The 19,359-nt window shown below is 37.7% G+C and overlaps 1 protein-coding gene across 1 annotated transcript in view; it reads right to left on the bottom strand.

Annotated features, from left to right (window-relative positions):
- Positions 1-19,359, bottom strand: part of LOC127453246 (rho GTPase-activating protein 33-like) — a 74,674-nt gene that overhangs the window by 46,657 nt on the left and 8,658 nt on the right. Inside the window, exon 2 of the mRNA XM_051719494.1 lies at positions 4,701-4,769. Within this exon, the coding sequence (XP_051575454.1) occupies positions 4,701-4,769 (69 nt within the window). The remainder of the gene's footprint in view (positions 1-4,700; positions 4,770-19,359) is intronic.

The following is a 19,359-nucleotide window of genomic DNA, read 5'->3' as shown; positions in this document are numbered from 1 at the left end:
TAATGCTATAAATGCAGCACTGGCCCGATCGGGCAAGTGACAGTTCTAGCAACTGGCCCGAATGTTTCTCACATTGGCCCTGGGCCATCGGGCAGTCTTTATTGTTGAGCCCTGAATCATAATTTGTTTTAAGGTATCTGACTGTTTTCTGCATTTCTACAGCAGCAAACCCTCTCAACGATCCTATAAAGACTCAAAGCCTGGAAAAACTGCCGGCCTCTCCTCTGGAAACCCCAGACGCGTTCTCTATGACCGGTTTATGTTTCTATGACAGACACTGTTGGAACAAAAGTTGCTCTTGACATCTGCTTCAAATTTTGAAAATTTTCAATTTTCAAATTGGCTCATACCTTGAGCAATCTCTTTCTCCTGAACGTGTCGGTCCCTTCTGCGATTTATACCATTGCAAAACTCCTGGAGGTCAACAAGTCAAGTACTGACATCACTTTTATCCAGACATAGCAGTCATCACCTCATCTCTCCATCATCTCTCCACTGATTCAGATGGACCAGACATGGGTATGATCCCTAATCACCTTGAGAGCCTGTCACTGGACCCTCCACAAATCAGTGTTGATTGGTGGGTTTTACTTGGTAATTCCTATAGGTGTAAACTCTCTCTGTCTTTACATCCTTGTCTATCGCTCTCGCCTTTCTTACTGTCTCAGACACAAGACACAAAAGCTCACATTGAAGTACCTGTTGAATATTTGATGTGGTGATGTGAACTTTGGGTTAACGCCAGGCCTCATCAGTGGTTCACAAGAAGAGGGGGCTGCATATATGACAGAGCACTTGTACTGTTCTCTGTACTGTTTCTTGGATGCATTTTTTCAGGGCGGTACATTTTTTAGAGTAAAAAATAAATACATTTTAAAGGAGTTTATTTTTAGATAAACTGAATTCTTATATAAACAGTTGTTTTGAGACAACTGAATTCTATTTGTTGTGCTGTGTCTAGCTTTTTTAAATGCAAGAATGCACACTGTATGATTTTACTTGTTAGACTGTATGATACGATCCCAGTGAGATCTTGGGTAAAAGCTATGGCACACTGTGCAACATTGTCAAAACTGTACGAAAAACACATTGTAGTAGGGATGGGACGAAATGTTATCTCTCGATTCCGTTCGATATACGATATTAGGTTCACAATTCAGTATAATCTCAATTCGATATAATAACACTTAAATGGCAAAGTACGAAAGAAAACAGTTTTTTTTATTTTATTTTTTTTATGTTTGCGCAAAATGCACATTATATCACCAGAAATCAAAATACAGTTCTTTAAAACATATTATTTAAACTTTAAGCATTTATATTAAGAGTTTTTGTATACTTTTAGCTATAAGAAAAGATCACAAACAAATAAGCCTTAAAAAATAGTGGGCTATAATAAAAAAAAATAAAAACGTTGTCGAATAGACGTTTGATCTAATTTAACGTAACGAGATCACATTAATGATGACGTGCGAGAGCATCACTACAGTTCATGCCTGACTGAGGTGAGGAAGAACACAGCTCACGGTCCAGCTGCACTCTAAACTTTCCAAACAGCTTCAGGTGATGTAGATCGCAAAATATGAGGGAATTATAATGCAAAAATACAAAATAAGTGGAGCTGGAGCTCCGCTGAAGCAAAACTTGCGTGTCGAGCGTCTTTAAATGAAACACCCCGGCGTTACTTCTTTAATGCATTTATATTTAATGCGTTATAGCTTTATTAAAGTTCAAATAATAAAGAAGCAGATCATGTAAATAACTACAAACTCCGAAACTGGCATTTCTCTGTGTGGTCAGCGCCTCTATGAGTTGCGCGAATGTCCCGATCTAAGGGGGAGAGATTGAAACTGCACCCGGCTGATGTACACTCTGTCGCGGGGGCACTCACTCCTTGAGCACACACGCTTAATGCTGCTAGATTATAACGTGATGGCTTGAGACTTATTGAATCATAATATATGTCACTGTGCATTTCATATCATGAAGAAAATTGCCAATACACAGTTTTTTTTTAATAAGAGAGGTTTTTTTTTTGTGAGTTAAAGATGGATTGAAGTGAACAAAATGGTGAGAGTCTTCGCCCCATTATACACTGCAACACAATACGTTTTTGATTTGTTTTGGCTTGTTTTCCAATATAAATATTTAAAACTCCTTTAAAACAATGTACATTTTCTTCAGCAGCTATACTGCAGAAGAAAAAAAAAATTATCTGAGAAAGTTGAATATGATATTAAAAATACAAATATTTTAAAATATCTAAAAATCCATATGCATTCACCTGAGCAGCAGCATATAAGATATTTAGACTTGCTTTTAGAGAATAGATCTTGAATATAAGTATATTTTGTCTTTACTGCACTCTCAGTAGTATAACCAAGTGGAAAAAATGCATATTATATATATATATATATATATATATATATATATATATATATATATATATATATATATATATATATATATATAATACACTTATATTTAAGATACATTCTCTTAAGTCTAAATATCTTATATGTTGCTTCTCAAGTAAATGTATCTTGTTTTAAGGATTTTTAGACCATTTTAAATGGAAAACAAGACAAAAACAATTGATAACAATAGGATTTTTTGCAGTGATTTTCTTTACTGAATTTCCCTTTAATTCAGTGAATGTCAATTAGATGTATTTTTAAAAGATGATTTTGTCCTCTTTATTGTTAGCAAGCATGTTTAATACAACCTTATAAGTCGGGGCACAAGCTGAATAATCGGTTAAGAGCTGATGATTAATCGTTGCAATATTCGCCGAATAGTCGTTCTAATAATTGCTAGATTAATCGATTATCAAAATAATTATTAGTTGCAGCCCTATACAGCAGTGCTTAACGCATCATATCATGAGCAAGACGAACAATCTATGAATTCATGATTCAAATTTACGCAGAATGCCGATTATGTCTGGCATGGTTTTCCACAAATCTTTTGTCATTATATCCCTGTATGTGGTTACAGACAAATGAAATCGATGACAACATTGAAGGAATATTCCAGGTTCAATACAAGAAGCTCAATCGACAGCATTTGTGGCATAATATTGGCTACGTTTATATGCACCCTCATAATGCGTTTACAATGCGGTTAAGGCAATACTGCGATTAAACTGTTGCTCATGTAAAGAGAATATTGCGATTATGATATTGCGATTATGCTAATAATCAGAGTAATGATAATCGCTGTAAGATATATGGAGTACTCTTATTTTAATCATTTTTATACAGGCATGTAAAGGATTTAATCGCATTTCTTCCACTCTGACCAAAGTGCATCTGCACCAGTGCTGCAGTCAGATGATGTTACGCTCTAGTACAAGTTCAAAAACATAACGAATAAAAAGAAAATGCACTTACTTCTCAGCCTCATGCAAAACAGCAGTTTCTTGCACCGTTTTCCAGCAGTGGTGCTCCCCAACTGCAGAATATACACCAACAATTTTTGTGGCACTTAACATAATGCGAAAAATGCTGTCAATTGAGCGTAACTACTGAACCCAGAACATTTCATCAAAAAAAGGAAAAATCTGGGTTACAGTGAGGCACTTATTATGGAAGTGAATGGGGCCAATCCGTAAACGTTAGTTTCAAAAGTATAGCCAAAAGACAAACAATACGAGCGATAACATGATTTAAGTGTGATAAAAAAATCACTTACTAACCTTTTCTGTGTAACTTTATATCCAATTTTACAACTTTGTTGCCATGACGATGTAGTCAACAAACACTAAAACCCTAAAATGCCTGTAAAAAAAGACTATTTTAATTTTTACATTTTACAGATCAAATAATACATGTGTTTTAACAGACTATTTAATGTAAGTGCTTTTATAAAAATGATGAGCTTCGCATTTCTGCCTTTAAACCCTCCAAAAATTGGCCCCATTCACTTTCATTGTAAGTGCCTCACTGTAAACCAGATGTTTGCTTTCTTTTAAAGAAAAGAAGGGATGAATCAAAATGACTTTGTGGTAATCAACATTATGCCACAAATGCTGTCAACTGAGCTTAACTTGTATTGAACCCGGAATATTCCTTTAACATCTCCATTTTGCCAGCACTCAACTCGTCTTTCACAGGAGATGGATTTCATTAGCTTCACCTTCTTCACCACTATTGGTAGTTGCTATGCGATATCGCTCTGCATTTGCATAAAGTTAAACTTTTCACAACTTGTTGCGTCTCTTTACATGCCCACATCCTGTCGCCAACAGTCACTCATGTCACCGCAAGTCGCCAGCTCTCATTGAAAATTAATGGTCTCCTGTCACATCCAGCGTCAAAATCGCTCAGTGTGAATGTGGATTAAGCAATCAAAGACTGTCAATTCTAATCTCAGATGGTAAAAATAAAAGCCATAATCGTAAAGTGTGAACATGGCTTAAGACACACAGTGAAACGTGAACAAAATATGCACACATACTGTGAAACATGCAAACACAAACATCACAAGACAAACGGAATTAGGCCAAAAACTATATGCACAATAACAAAGGTACAGGCAGGGATGGGTTCAAACCCTGTGATTAAGCAGCTGGATCTCTATCATATGTCTTAATGCAATGTTTAATATGTTGCTGTTACTTTTAAATGATTACATAAAATGGAGTCAGAGTTGATCCCACCCTGTGCGTGCGGTATGTTTGGCTGCGGAGCGGCACTTACCGGACATGTCTGCCAGGGTCATCGCTCTCACAAACATGGCGCATTTCCGAACCCACTGGGGTCCTGACACTTGACACAGAAAAGGAGAATAAAGGCCATTTAATGTTAGCCATGAGTCTGAGTTATAATCTCATGCACAGAGAAGGACCTGCCATAGTCTAAACATCAAATACACACATAAGGTTTATGAAAATGCATGAACGAGCTTGTCAGACAGCGAGTTTAGATGCACATAGCTCATATGGGAGGTTGATCAAATGGGTTCAAAATACTAAACCCCGTGTTCCCACACCTTTTGACCACTAAATTTCTATAACTTTTTCAGTTGTTTGTGATTACTGGAGCATAAGGATTTTTAAACATCAATTTACAGACATCGCATTTACAAAGAGCACCATCTAGCCAATTTCTAGCACAAGTCTATTGACAAGTAAATTAATTAAAATGACCAGTGAACACAAGGACAGTCTTTTGTGGAGCTGTCCTGCAGACAGCAGTACACATAGACAAAGATTGAGCCAAAGAGTCCATGAGACCTCCAGGCAGTATGGGGAGTATTCTGCAACCATGGCAACGTGTGATGAAGAATGGTGCGTGTTTTTTTTAGGGAGGATTTTTGGCCTGTGTGAAGTTGTGCTAAGTTCATCAATCAAAAAAAGATTTTTAAGCCAGAAACATACTTTACCCAAGCACATCAACGCAGACGTGAAAGTTGGCCAATACGTAGCGAGTGTGTAGCCCATTGTACATACCCATGAAATCGAACGTACTTTAACTGTTATCAGGCCAAAACTCCACGCAAATATAGGTGAATGCAGGCGCTTCTAGCTACGCAAACTGGATTTTGTGCATTGCTGCATTCCACAATGCAGTAGACCGCAAATTAAAACATAACACAAGCGTTGCATTCTCAACGCCACCACAAAGTGCTCTATGGTGGCCATTAGTGTGAACTGTGCAACTGTGTTTTCTCTTTCAAGTCAACTACTGTGATGGCTAAGCAACAGTTTGAAGGGAATATTGCTGAGCAAGTAAATTAGTCAATATATTTATAGCAACACATCAAGGTTAACGCCACAGATTTTTGAAGGTAACTCTATCGTCCCCTTGAGTACTGAGGTTTGTTACCGCCACAGTAATTCAAGAACGCTTATTCAGCATGTTCAACTGGACTGTGTTGGCCAAGCGCTTAAATCTGTGTACTTGCTTAAAGTATGTTTCTGGTCTTAAAGGGATTGTTCACCCCAAAATTAAAATTCTCTCATCATTTACTCACCCTCAGGCCACCCCCCACCCCAAAAAAACAAACAAAAACAAAACAAAACTTGAAGACGTGCGATAGCTCTGTGAATCACAAAAGGCTGTGTTTAATAAGTAAATATATGGTATTCGCAGCACCAGTGCGTTAGTGAATGGCGCTACTATGTTGACACAAACTCACGCACAGGCTGGTGATGCACTCGCGGCTATTTTTAGCCTTCACAGCAGGGTGCAATATTTGAGCGCTACTCAAGAACAGCATCTAAGATGTAGATGCTCAGTAGTTCGGTTCACTTATAATATGCATTTAGAAAGGTACCGGAGATGCATTCTACCAAAATTTGAATAAGAAGCGAATTAAACTACTGTGAACTTGCCTAAAAACAGACACATACAGGACTTCCTGGAGAGTTTAGAATGTCAAAATAAAAGCGTGAGGGTTTAAAAAGTGCACGATTTAAATATATTGCTGTTCTATTTCAAATTTAAATTAAAAGTCAATAATAATAATAATATTAATAACAATTTATTATTATTATTATTACTATCATCATTAGTATTTGTTTAGAAACCACACTGGTATCGGCCGATATCGAGATTTCCGATATCGGAATCGGAAGAGAAAAAGTGGTATTGGTGCATCCCTACTTTAAATCACTTTTTTTTTCCTCTCCTTTTCTCCCCAATTTGGAATGCCCAATTCCCAATGCGTTCTAAGTCCTCGTGGTCGCGTAGTGACTCGCCTCAATCTGGGTAGCGGAGGACGAATCTCAGTTGCCACCGCATCTGAGACAGTCAATCCGCGCATCTTATCACGTGGCTTGTTGAGCGCGTTACCGCGGAGACGTGCACGTGTGGAGGACCACGCTATTCTCCGTGGCATCCACGCACAACTCACCACGTGCTCCACCGAGAGCGAGAACCACACATTATAGCGACCACGAGAAGGTTACCCCATGTGACTCTACCCTCCCTAGCAACCGAGCCAATTTGGTTGCTTAGGAAACCTGGCTGGAGTCACTCAGCACGCCCTGGATTCCAGGGGTGGTAGTCAGTGTCAATACTCGCTGAGCTACCCAGGCCCCCCTTTAAATCACTATTTTAAAACTTCCAATATTATTGTCACTGGTTACATGTTTCTAAAGTATTCTTTAAAAAAAAATTTAAAAAATGTAATTGTAGTGTATGCTTATCCAGTAAAAAATTATTTGCCATAGTTAAAATTTACTGGTGAAATCAGACATTACATTTGGCATTATCAGGACTATCAAATATCAGGATCGTTAGCATCATACTACATTATATTCAGCATTACATACAGTTTACTATCGTACAAGCATCTGTAAACGCAGTGCAGATTCACACTCGTGCTGTAAAGTCTCATCCCTGTGTTATGGATCAACTGGAAATCATGTTCACTGGGGATGTGCGCACGTATGTTAATAATTTTACTTACCTTTTCATCAGATTCTTTCAATGTGAATTGCCAAGGAGCAAAGAAAAGATGTTTTGCACATTATAAGAAAATACTGGTATCATTATTAAACCGGTTGTTTCATTGACGTCTGTTCTAATGAATATGACTCAGTTTAAGAGTGATTTTAATGGTTTCACAGGGTAACATCTGGTTTCCCATGTTAACGTGGGACATTGGTTTGAATGGGAACTGGCTATTACACTTGTCAGAGCAGTAAATCGCAAGTGGAATTCTTTTATTTGCAACATTAAAGCAACATTCACAGGGCTGCCGTTGCTTCTCCGTGCTTGCCGCACATATCCAACTAATAGATAATGAAATTCGTTGTCGATGATTTTCACTGTTGATAATTATCGATTTTATCGAATAGTTGTTGCAGCCCTAAGATCAATTTTTAAGTCAATTTTTTTTTATAAATTCTCCTTCCTGCCCAATAAACGGCGATATGCATGAAGAATACAAATCTGCAAAAACAGAAGAAGAACATTTTTAGGAGGGAAGTGCACTTAGAAGGGCTGCTTCAAAGTGGAGATTCATAGACTTAAATACTGATCCATTTCTCACCCACACCTATCATATTGCTTCTGAAGACATTGATTTCACCACTGGAGTCTTATGGATTAAATTTATGCAGCATTTATATGCTTTTGGAACCTTAAAAGTTTTGGCCACCATTCACTTACATTGAATGGACAAACAGTCCAGACATTTTTCTAAAAATCTTTGTTTGCTGAAGAAAAAAAAAGTCATACACATCTGGGATGGCATGATGGTGAGAAAATGATGAGAGAAATTTCATTTTTGGGTGCACTATCCCTTTAATCTAACACAAGGGGGAACTAAGACTTCTGTTAAATCAACAAAGCAGGCAATGTAATCTCAATTTTAATTTAATTTAAAAGTTATATCATTGTCCCTTTACTTAGCCTGACTGTTAAAATGCTCCATGACTGCCTGATATAATTTAATAAATCATAAAAACTTTGCTCATCCACCCAAATTAGCACAAAGCATTGAGACCAAACTCGTCTATCCATGGTCAAGGCTCTCACAATTTTCAACTACTAAAAAAATTACCGTGGTATTAGCATGTTTGTTTTGTGGAGCACAACCATGGCTGTTATACCATGGTATTCTTTGACATACACCATGATATATGAATATGGTAATCATTCAGTACCATGGTTTATACTGCATCAAAGTACCATAGTATTACCATATGATAACATCATTGTACCATGGAACTGCAAGTAGATGGCTGTGGGTCACCATAGTAACACTGCTAGCGGTTGTCCCATTTATAGTTGTCAGCTGTCATTTAGAAGCAGCCGAATTGTGCTGATACGGAGAAGAGAGAGAGTAAGAGAGGCTTTTTATAGCAAAGTCGTGCTGTCAAAGTCCATACCATCATGTGGGCAGCGTCTCTATAGTAACAGCACTGGCTTTGGCCATGAAAAAAGCTCCATGTTTGTGCGTGTGTATAAATGGTGAAACCACATGGGTGTTAAATAAAGAAACCAAGATAGATGCAGAGAGATATATTCAAATAAGTTACAGTGGGCTGTGCTCGCACAAGTATCACACAGAGTTTGTGTGTATGTGGTTTTCCTAGTCATGACTACCCTAGAAACACAGAAGTCTTTGTCATGCCCTAAGGTGCACTGAATTAAATGGGTCACACACACACACACACACACACACACACACACTATTATTGTCACTGCCTCCTGTGGTCTATCTGGCCTGTCAGGTCCCCAGACTAGCTGATTTCCGCATCTCACACACGTACTCACAATGCTACTGTGCCAAATGGCCTTATGAACAGGAATGTAAATATTTGTGCCGACAACGACTCAATTAAAATATTATTCTTCACAAAATGATGCGATGGTTATGATTTGGTTTGATATGCAATTCATATAGGGCTGTGCAATATGAAATATTTAATTTATATTTGTGATGACTTTGCTCGCGATATAAAATTAAGCAACATTGTGAATATTGTGATAATTAAAAGTAATTTTTATTTAAGTTTCCTAATTTACGTTGCCATTAAATTTCCTAAAGAGTGTCATTACACTAATTTTGCAATGTCTCCTTGTCTTGCGACTTGTGATTATGAGAGTGTTAATACAATAGTTTTGATTCGAGGTCAACCAATTTATAGTTTTTGTGGATTAATCCAAGCCGATGGTTGCTTTTGAAACCTTATTTTATCAGGTATTAGCAAAAATCAGTTGACATAATTTGTATCTTGGTTGCAAAATAAACTACATCTGGAATTTCACTTAAATTTGACTCTTGAAGCATCTTTGTCTGCGCCGCACCGTCACAGGAAAGACTAAGAATTTTTTTTAAATATTCAATCTATAGATTTTAAAAACTATCGGCCGATTAATCGGTATCTGCTTTCTTCCAACATATTAGTTATCGTATCGGCAAAATCAAGGGCGAAGATTTGGCTTGAACTTTGGGGGGTTGCAGCGTGAAGCATTTACATATTTACATTGATCATGGTATAAATAATGGGGGGGGGGGATGTACTTGCTTGTTTTAATTATTGGGAATCTACACCCCTGGGCAAAATCCAATATCGGTTGACCTCAAATTTTATTATTGTTCAGGTTTAAACTTTTAGAAGCAAAATTGCAGATTAGAGTTTAAACTGTCTATTAAAAAAATACTGATACAACAAATTTAAATATTAATTTCCTGTGTGGTATTTTTCATGTATTAAAATGTTTTTTTTTTTTTGTAAAAAGTTTTTTTTTACTAAGTCTGAAAAAAGTTGCGATATTTAGCTCTCTCACCCAACACTATTTTGTTGTAAACAAAACACACACACACACAAACACACACCATTATAAACCACCTGCCTACTATTGTGCAGGTCCCCATCCTGCCAACAAAACAGCGCCAACCCGCATCTCAGAATAGCATTCTGAGATGATATTCTTCTCACCACAATTGTACAGAGCGGTTATCTGAGTTACCGCAGACATTGTCAGTTCAAACCAGTCTGGCCATTCTCTGTTGACCTCTCTCATCAACAAGGCATTTCCGTCCACAGAACTGCGGCTCACTGGATGTTTTTTTTGTTTTTGGCACCATTCGTAGTCAAATCCGAATCACTGAGATCAATTTTTTTCTCCATTCTGATGGTTGGTGTGAACATTAACTGAAGCTCCTGACCCGTATCTGCATGATTTTACACTGCTTTAGCACTGCTGTCACACGATTGGCTGATTAGATAATCGCACGGATGATTGTTGGTGCCAGACGGGCTGGTCTGAGTATTTCTGTAACTGCTGATCTCCTGGGATTTTCACGTACAACAGTCTCTAGAATTTACTCCGAATGGTGCCAAAAACAAAAAACATCCAGTGAGTGGCAGTTCTGTGGACGGAAACACCTTGTTGATGAGAGAGTTCAACAGAGAATGGCCTGACTGGTTTGAACTGACAAAGTCTATGGTAACTCAGATAACTGCTCTGTACAGTTGTGGTGAGAAGAATATCACCTGGACAGGTTGTTAATGGTGGTAACAACACTAATGACTTCAGAACATGACCTTGAGATGTCATCAAACTGGAACTGGGCATAACGATTATTGTTCCTCAGTCGTTGTTGCTCACAGCAGGTGTCCTGGATCTGATCTCAAAACAACACAATAGGACAGCAGCCATTAAGTCACTCAAGCAGAAGATGCTTTAGAGGCTATTGTCAATTGTCTTGAAGAGTCACCACCCAAAACCCACCTCCAAATTTCCAAAACTAAGCAGCTTTGTCCCAAACTCATGGGAAGGAAAACCTGCAGATATGCTGAAGACAAGTCTAGGAGCGGAGTTTGTGGATGCCATATTCGAGAAAGACCAAACTAACATATTTCAGTAAGATGTAATGGTTTGGAAGGAATGCTTCTTTGTCAAAGTAATACTGTGTTGGTACCATATCGTCGCTGTCTGATGAAAAGCACGTATCTCCAAAAAATAAAATTTTCAAGGGCATGTAAAAACTATTTTTCTCATAAACAATCTTATAAAATGAATATAAAATAACACAGTAATTAGTCACCTTTTGCACGATAAATAGAATTATATCTAGGGCTGCAACAACTAATCGATACAATTGATAATTATCGATAATGGAAATCATCGACAACAAATTTCATTATCGATTAGTTGGATATATGCTGCGAGCACAGAGAAGCTCCAGTGATGTCGCTTAACAGCACTGTGAAAAATGTGTTGCATGATGAAACTCGTTTGAAAAATGACAGAAACAAGTTGAAGTGGAAAAAACACGGCCCAAGTTGTCGAGCGCATGAGATCACTTTATAAACACCTCAAAGAAGATCATAAGCAAACAGTTTAACGTGAAGCGGTTACTGCTTCAGGTGAGTTGACAGAGTGCTTGTGCTGTTTGATGTGCAAAAGAGTTTATTCTCTCCAGCACATAACCTACTTTTTACTGCTTTTTTCTTTGTTTTGTAATATACATGTTATGAATTCAAAACCAGGCACATATTTCTGCGTATTCCGCAAACTGTTTGTTTTTACCACATGCGAGTCTCCATTAAACTTCACTGAGCAAGTGAGCATGTGTGTAAATTAAACTGATCGCAATGGAGAAAGGAAGTGGCATTATTTTGATTAAAATGTGCTTTGCGGTTCGAAATCGTGCAACATCATATCACGATTTCAGTTTCAATGTAATCAATTGTGCACACTGATGTTTAGAGGTCAAGGTGTGCCGGTGGACTTGGACTTGTTTTAATTGATTGTTAGTGAACGTGGACATACACGGTTTTCTTATCATGGGTTCCAATGGCGCATGTTCAGTTACAGACTCGAGTCTAACTGTTCTTGTTCCCAGAACTCGGTAGGTTATCGATTGCTAGAGAATTTATTTTGGGATATAATCTGAGCTTTCACTTACTATTTTAGATCAAAAACAGTTTTATGACTATGGTTTTTAATCTGGTTGTTGAGTGGACATTTTGGTTTTGTGATGCATTTTCTGGGTCCAATGCATACATTTCCTGTCAGAATTAGCCTTCACTCACGGTTTTGCACAGATGGAAATCTGGCAACCGTATATGGCTGGTATAGTCTACTTTTTAAAGCCACCTGACACTGTGCATGCATGAATGGCTTTGATTGACAGGGAAATCTCTTCAATACACTTCAGCTGGACAGCTGATGTAAATTAGTTGCTTTCTTCAAAACATACGGGCGGAACATCTGCAGTTTTGATGGACACTTCTCAAGGCCAACAGAGATACTTGTTAAACAGATAGCCTTATTAAACATCTTTTCATTGATTAATTCGATGCACAATTCAAACAGTAGGAAGAGGTAATTTGCCGCATTCAGTTTATGGTAAAAAGTAAAAACTGCCAAAAGTGGAGATGCGTGTTTTTCATCAGACAGCGACGATATACATGATAAATGCACACCAGTGACTGCACATAAATTTAATTGGGCAAGTTGGAGGACTAAACTCCACTTTGCATTATGCCCAAGAATAGGCGTATATGCCTTAAGTTCCTCCACACGTTAACGTGTTCAAGACACATCCTGCTCTGTATTTTCACATTACTCCATGTTTTTTATCACACATGAAACTGATTTTAGGCATGAATCCTGCCCACACTAGCCATGCAAGTATATCTACCACAGTTTAGCAAACCGAGTGACACATTTATAGGTGAAACTTACAAAGAATGGTCCAGGTCATAATTTAGCCCAAAAATCAAAAGAAAAGAAAATGAATTACAGTATTTTGCAAAAATTAAATTAAGTCTACTATTAGGTCCCTTAAGATTTTTGGCATTATGACATTACTTTCAGGAAAATTAAGCACATTTTACATTAAATTACGTTTAATTAAAATTTGAATTTTTGAAAGTTTGAAAGCATTAGTTTGAATGGGTTAAATTAAAACAAATCACTGTATGCCACTGTTTCCCAGGAAAAGTGCATTACGAATTGTCATTGTGTTACTTTACATCTTGGCCAATAAAACTTTTCCAGCTATCCTTGAAAATTGGAGAAAAAAAAATGTAATACATTATTCGTTGCAGCTTGTTTTTTATTAAACTTGAATATTTTAAAACCTTTATTTAATGAAAACAGATAAATCACTACAAGCCATTTTTTTCCAGGAATAGTGTGTTGATGAATCGTTTTAATGCAACTCCTTGACAATTTATTAACATTATTTGTTGCACCTTGTTTTTTCCCCCACATTTAATGAAATATATGTGCAGTCCTTTCAGGCCTTATAAAAATAAGTTGCTAAAATTAAAATATATTTTTGTGGTGGGGCCAGTGAAAACATTGGCATGGTGAGCACAAATCTGAACTAACGGCCTGACTAGCCAGCAGAAAAAAAAACAAAACAAACAAAACTGCTGAGTCCTGTCCAGTGGGGGATAAAAAAAAAAAATAATAATATCGCTCCAAAATCTACATAACCCTCAAATACTAGAATGAGGCAAAACTCATGTGTCTGAGACGACAAGGGACAACTGCGGATTGGGTAAAAGCAAGGTCAAATGAATCATGGACATTCCTAGAGCGGATCTTAGAAACTCTGCTCCCACAGTACCCCCTCCCTCTGCACGCTGGACGAATGTTCTGTCCTGCTTTCTATGGGGAGTCAGGAAAGGCTCAGATGTGCTGCCGGCATACTAAACACTCTCCTCTGCATCCCAGCTGGGACAACGTGAGAGACGGAGAAAAAAAAAAAGAGGAGGATGATGAGATGAGGAAATGAGGAAATGATGGAGAGAGGCTAATAGAAGACTATTCTGAAGTTAGACAAAGCACTGGACTGTTTGCATGAGCAAGCATACGGAGAGACTAGGGCAGATTGTATTAGCACCAAAAGCTGTCAGCGTTTACACGTCATCAATGTCTTTTTGGTCTAATGAAACTTAGCCTGTCCAGTCACTGTAGGTAATGCAGAGGAAGTAAGATAGATAGATGGAGGGTCGCAAGGTTAAAAAACAATGCCAAATCCAAATATAAAATGGAACTACCCATATAATTGTGTAAGTCAAAATAAACAGGCTTATCAACTTTTCAAGGGAGAAGAAAATATTTTCCATATCTTTTATTGTTGACCTAAACAGCTACACGACCAAAAAAAAGAGATTGGCACAAAGTCATCCGTCACTTGGTAGAAGCAGTATGTAGCAGTGTCGTCTCAGGGTATGTTTACACGACAACGATGTACTAAAAACGGAAATATTTTAACCTTTGCATTTCTGAAAAGTTTTGCGTATAGACGTCAACATTGTCAAAATGATCCCCATTCACACAGATCCACGAAAACGACTAAAAACGCTGTATTATACATGCCAGGCCAGTAGTTGGCGATGTCACTTTGTAAAGAAACACTATGCGCCTGCGCATATAAGCATTCTTCCACAGAGCGGTGAATACAAACAATGAAGATGGCGATCGCTGGTCGTAGTAGTGATGTAGTAAATCTACACTTTGCTGGAGAAGCATCAATAAACTCAAAATCTTGAGCAGCACAAACACAGTCCTATAGTCCGCCGTTGTAGTTTTGAATGTCTCGCATGTTGTTCTGAAGTACACATATGCGTGCACATGACGTCATCGTTTTCACAAATTCGCATTTTTGTATGTTTACACGGAGACGATAATGGCATCGTTTTCAAAAACTTGCACTTTGAAATCCGTTTTCAAAAGTTTGCGTTTTCAGGCCCCAAAACGCCGTTGTCGTGTAAATGAACAGCCAAAACGCATAAAAAGTTTTCCGCTTTTAGTTGAAAACGTAGTCGTTTAAACGGCCCCTCAGTCACTATTCACTTTCATTGCATGTTTTTTTTTTCCCATACAATGAAAGGGAATGATGACTGAGGCTGTCATTCGGTTTAACATTTCCTTTTGTGTTCCAAATTAGAATGTCATAAAGGTTTGGAAAGGGTTAGTAAATGATGAACGAAATTTCATTTCTGGGTGAACTACCCCTTTAAAGGCATAGTAAAGGCATTTTTTTTTACTCATTATTAAATAAATAAATAATAAAAATATATATATATATATATTATTTGCAGAAATTAACATTAAGTTTCTAGCTATTTTTGCACTGAAAAGTGCCTTATTCTAACAATCATTTGGCTGAGAGAGAACAATGTAGCATACTACAATTTGAAATGGTTTTTTTTCCCCATAGAATAATGCCTACCATTTCAAATAGGCCTATTTTTATTCAGTATTAAGTAAATAGAAAACTTTATTCCATTTCAAACATAGCCATGGTCTTTAATACCTTTATTTCTAAAAACAATCTTTGATAAAATGCAAGAAAATCTAAAAGGTGCGTTTGAGAACGAGATAGAGATAGAAAGCGATGCTCAGCCTGTGAGGGCTGACAGGGCATGACGATTCTAGAGGTTAAACTGTGACTCTGCTGCCATTTATCCCAGGGGCATCAGTACCAAGGGCATCAGAGCTTGTATCTAAGTCTGAGAAAGAGGTCACAGCTGTGTCTGCGCAGGAATAGGCCATTAAATGAGCAGGGGCACAGACAGGCCCGGTTCCAGATCAAAATCACAGAGGGGGCTTCTGAAAATAGTGGGGGTGCTCTGTATAAAGTGGAGATGTATCGTAATTACACATTTTTAATAGATTAAATCATGTTTAAATGCTACTGAAACAATGTAAAGAAAAGTTTTATTTCTTCTTTTTTTTGTTTTTTTTCACATGATCGGTCTCTAGCAAAATGCTGCGACTGCAAATTAGGACAGACTGATTTGCAAAATCATACATGTTTATAAGTTGATGCGCCATTATGTGTGTTCACAAAATGCAGGGATTTTTGTGTGTTTGCTGGGATTCAAGGAAATCTGCTTGCCAATTTACAGTATTAATCTTACATATTAAATTGAGCAGGGGTGTGCAATTATTTTGGTAAAGGGGCCACATCAGCCGTTAAGTAGAACATGGAAGAGAGAAGATAAAAAGTTCTGCATAGTTGTATCTTTTAAGCCCAGAAGTAGTAGTGCACTCACTGAATGATGCACAATTTTCTGAAGTGTATACAGACTGATGGGACCATTCTGCAATTGCTTGAAGTTTTGATGCTACTTTTCTATCATGTGTTAGTAAAACTGAGTATAATTATTAATTGTTTATTTTACCATACTTCAATGCAATGGTAATTTAGTATTCAACTTAACACACTACATCAGGAGTCTGGATTAATATTAAAATAAAATATTCAGATTTGATAGATTTTAAAACTTATTTTAATGTTTGCATCAAAGTGGACAAAGCTGTTTTATTCTCAAAACATTATCAACCCGTTTACACGCTCATGGGTCAAGATGTGAGTCTCGTCAGTGGTTTGTTTGGTATCCCATTCAGCACACCACTGAATAAAACAGGCTGCATGACACTGACAAATGATTACTGCCAGAGTAACATTCGCATACAGGTGTGAGGGACTTCAGCATTTTACAAATAACACAAAGAACAAACATTTTCCTCTCTCGCCTGGTTTTACTCGCGTGTCCCCTCTGTGTGCGATTTTACTAAAGTTCATCATTGAAAAGGTTTGCTCACAGACTTGGCACTAAACAGCACAAGGAGCCTCACGAATGGACACGGAGTGGCTGCATCACACTTTTCTTTGAGCATTATACTGCACTATTGAGCGCTAAGTTTTATAAGAGGAGAGTGTGCACACTTGCGTGCATGGTTGCCAGATTGCATAAATTAATTATGACATAAGACGAAATATTTCCAATTTGTCAAGTATAAATCTGATTGTGGTGTTTGCATCTATTATCTGGCAACCCTGAGCATATTAAAAGCTTGTGGATGAGCGATAGGTCCCAAAGCCAGATAAATGAAAAATCTAATAAAAAAACATTCATGATAAAATCGACCCGCGGGCAGTAGTTTGCCCTGGTCTGCAATTGAGGGTGCTCTAAGGTTCATTTGAGGGTGCTTAACAAAACCAATTGGATTGCTTCAGAAGACATAGACTGACCACTGAAGTCGTATGGATTACATTTATGCTGCCTTTGTGCTTTTTTATGCGCTTTAACATTTTGGTAAACTTTCAATTGCATTGTATGGACCTACAGAACTGAGATGTTGTTCTAAAAATCTTCGCTTTCGTTCTGCAAAAGAAAGTCACACACATCGGGGATGGCATGAATTTGAGTAAATAGAGTAGAGCTGCACGATTAATCATTAAAAGATAGCAATCTCGATTCAGACACCCACATTCTGAATGACAATGATTCTGCAATGTATATTAATGTTCCTGTGGCATACCTTTGGAAGGCGGTCAAATTTAAAAGTGAAATTCACCTCAAGACGCATTTTTAAATGTCGACCTTTAAACTTTATATGGCATCTACAAAACACAAGGCTCCTGCACGAGAAGCTGAATAAACTAAAACACAACACCAAAGCCGTTTGTCCAGCACAGTGGTTTACAAACTGCAGGGTGCAGCCATGATAAAAAAAAAAAAGGTTTTTTTATAAAACATTTGTAAAATAAGTGTTTAATTGCATATTTTCTTACCAGTGCTACACTAAGTTAAAACAGAACTGTTAATGAAGCTTTTTTCCGCTGGTTTTGCTTTTTGCTTAGCACGTGAGAAACTTGATGCACCTTTAACAGGATTGTTTTGTTGTTGTTTTTTTGTTGTTGTAACAAGGTGCTATTTGGGCAGCACAGTGGCTCAGTAGTTAGAACTCTGTTGCCTCACAGCAAGAAGGTCCCAGGTTCGAGTCCCGGCTCAACTGGGCCTTTCTGTGTGGAGTTTGCATGTTCTCTCTGTGTTCACGTGGGTTTCCTCTGGGTGCACTGGTTTCCCCCTCAAGTCCAAAAACATGTAGTTTAAGTGAATTGGAGACTCAAATATTGCCCCATAGGTGTGAGTGAGAGTCCCCCAGCCACTGGGGGTTGCATCAGGAAGGGCTTCCAGCATAAAACCTGTGCCAAGTCAAATATGCACATCACAGATGGTCCGCTGTGGCAACCTCTAACAAGAGCAGCCAAAAGAAGAAGAACAAGGTGCTGTTTGGTTTATAATGTGTTAGTTGCACCCTGTTGTGGACTAACAACATTTTACATTAATATTTGATTTACAACTTTATTGCATTTTGTCAGAACCTCTAATAAATTGCATGCTACTTTAATACCCTTATGTCCAGGTTTTGTAAATCACTGAAATAAGCATTTTTTCCATCAAAATCGCAATCTTTAATCTAAGCAAAATAATCGTGATTCTCAATTTATCCAGAATCATGCAGCTCTAAAACAGAGTATTTTAATTTCTGGGTGAACTAGGCTATTTCTTTAAGATTTCAAAAGCTGAAACAGCCACAAAATACGCACAAGCATCACTTTTCCTCTGAGGATGAAACCATAAATGGCATCTCCTTGAAAGTGTGAAGCCTCACTGAATTAAATCATAAAACCTCACACATTAAACTTCAAGGGGGAAAAAATGCATACAAATGAAACTGAAAAACAGAATGTTTTAGATGGAGGTTCAGCCTTTTCATTCAAAGAGAAAAAAAGCAGTCAGCGGACGATGTCGAAGAGACACACAACTCAAGCAGTAAACAGGAAATGGACAAGATAATGATAAAAATGAAGATTGGCGGGCATTATACAGTCTACCATCTCTCTCTTTAACATTCAGGAGTTCTTTCTGTAACTACAGCAGCCCAAGTGGCAGTGAAGGATGGGGAGGTGTAGGTTGCATAACAGCTGCCTCTGATGAAAGTGTCATTTTCTCTGAGGTTATGAACATGTGATGCTCATGTCTCCGTGTGGGACTGTTTGCATTTGCATATTGATATGCTTCTTCTTTTCATCATTTATAGCTCCAAATGGGCCTTGCTTTGTAAAAGACCTAAG

The sequence above is a fragment of the Myxocyprinus asiaticus genome, chromosome 15 (genome assembly GCF_019703515.2).
Source record: "Myxocyprinus asiaticus isolate MX2 ecotype Aquarium Trade chromosome 15, UBuf_Myxa_2, whole genome shotgun sequence".
NCBI classification, from domain to species: Eukaryota; Metazoa; Chordata; class Actinopteri; order Cypriniformes; family Catostomidae; genus Myxocyprinus; species Myxocyprinus asiaticus.
The sequence above is the reverse complement of the archived record's forward strand: the minus strand, read 5'-3'. Positions and strand labels throughout refer to the sequence as shown.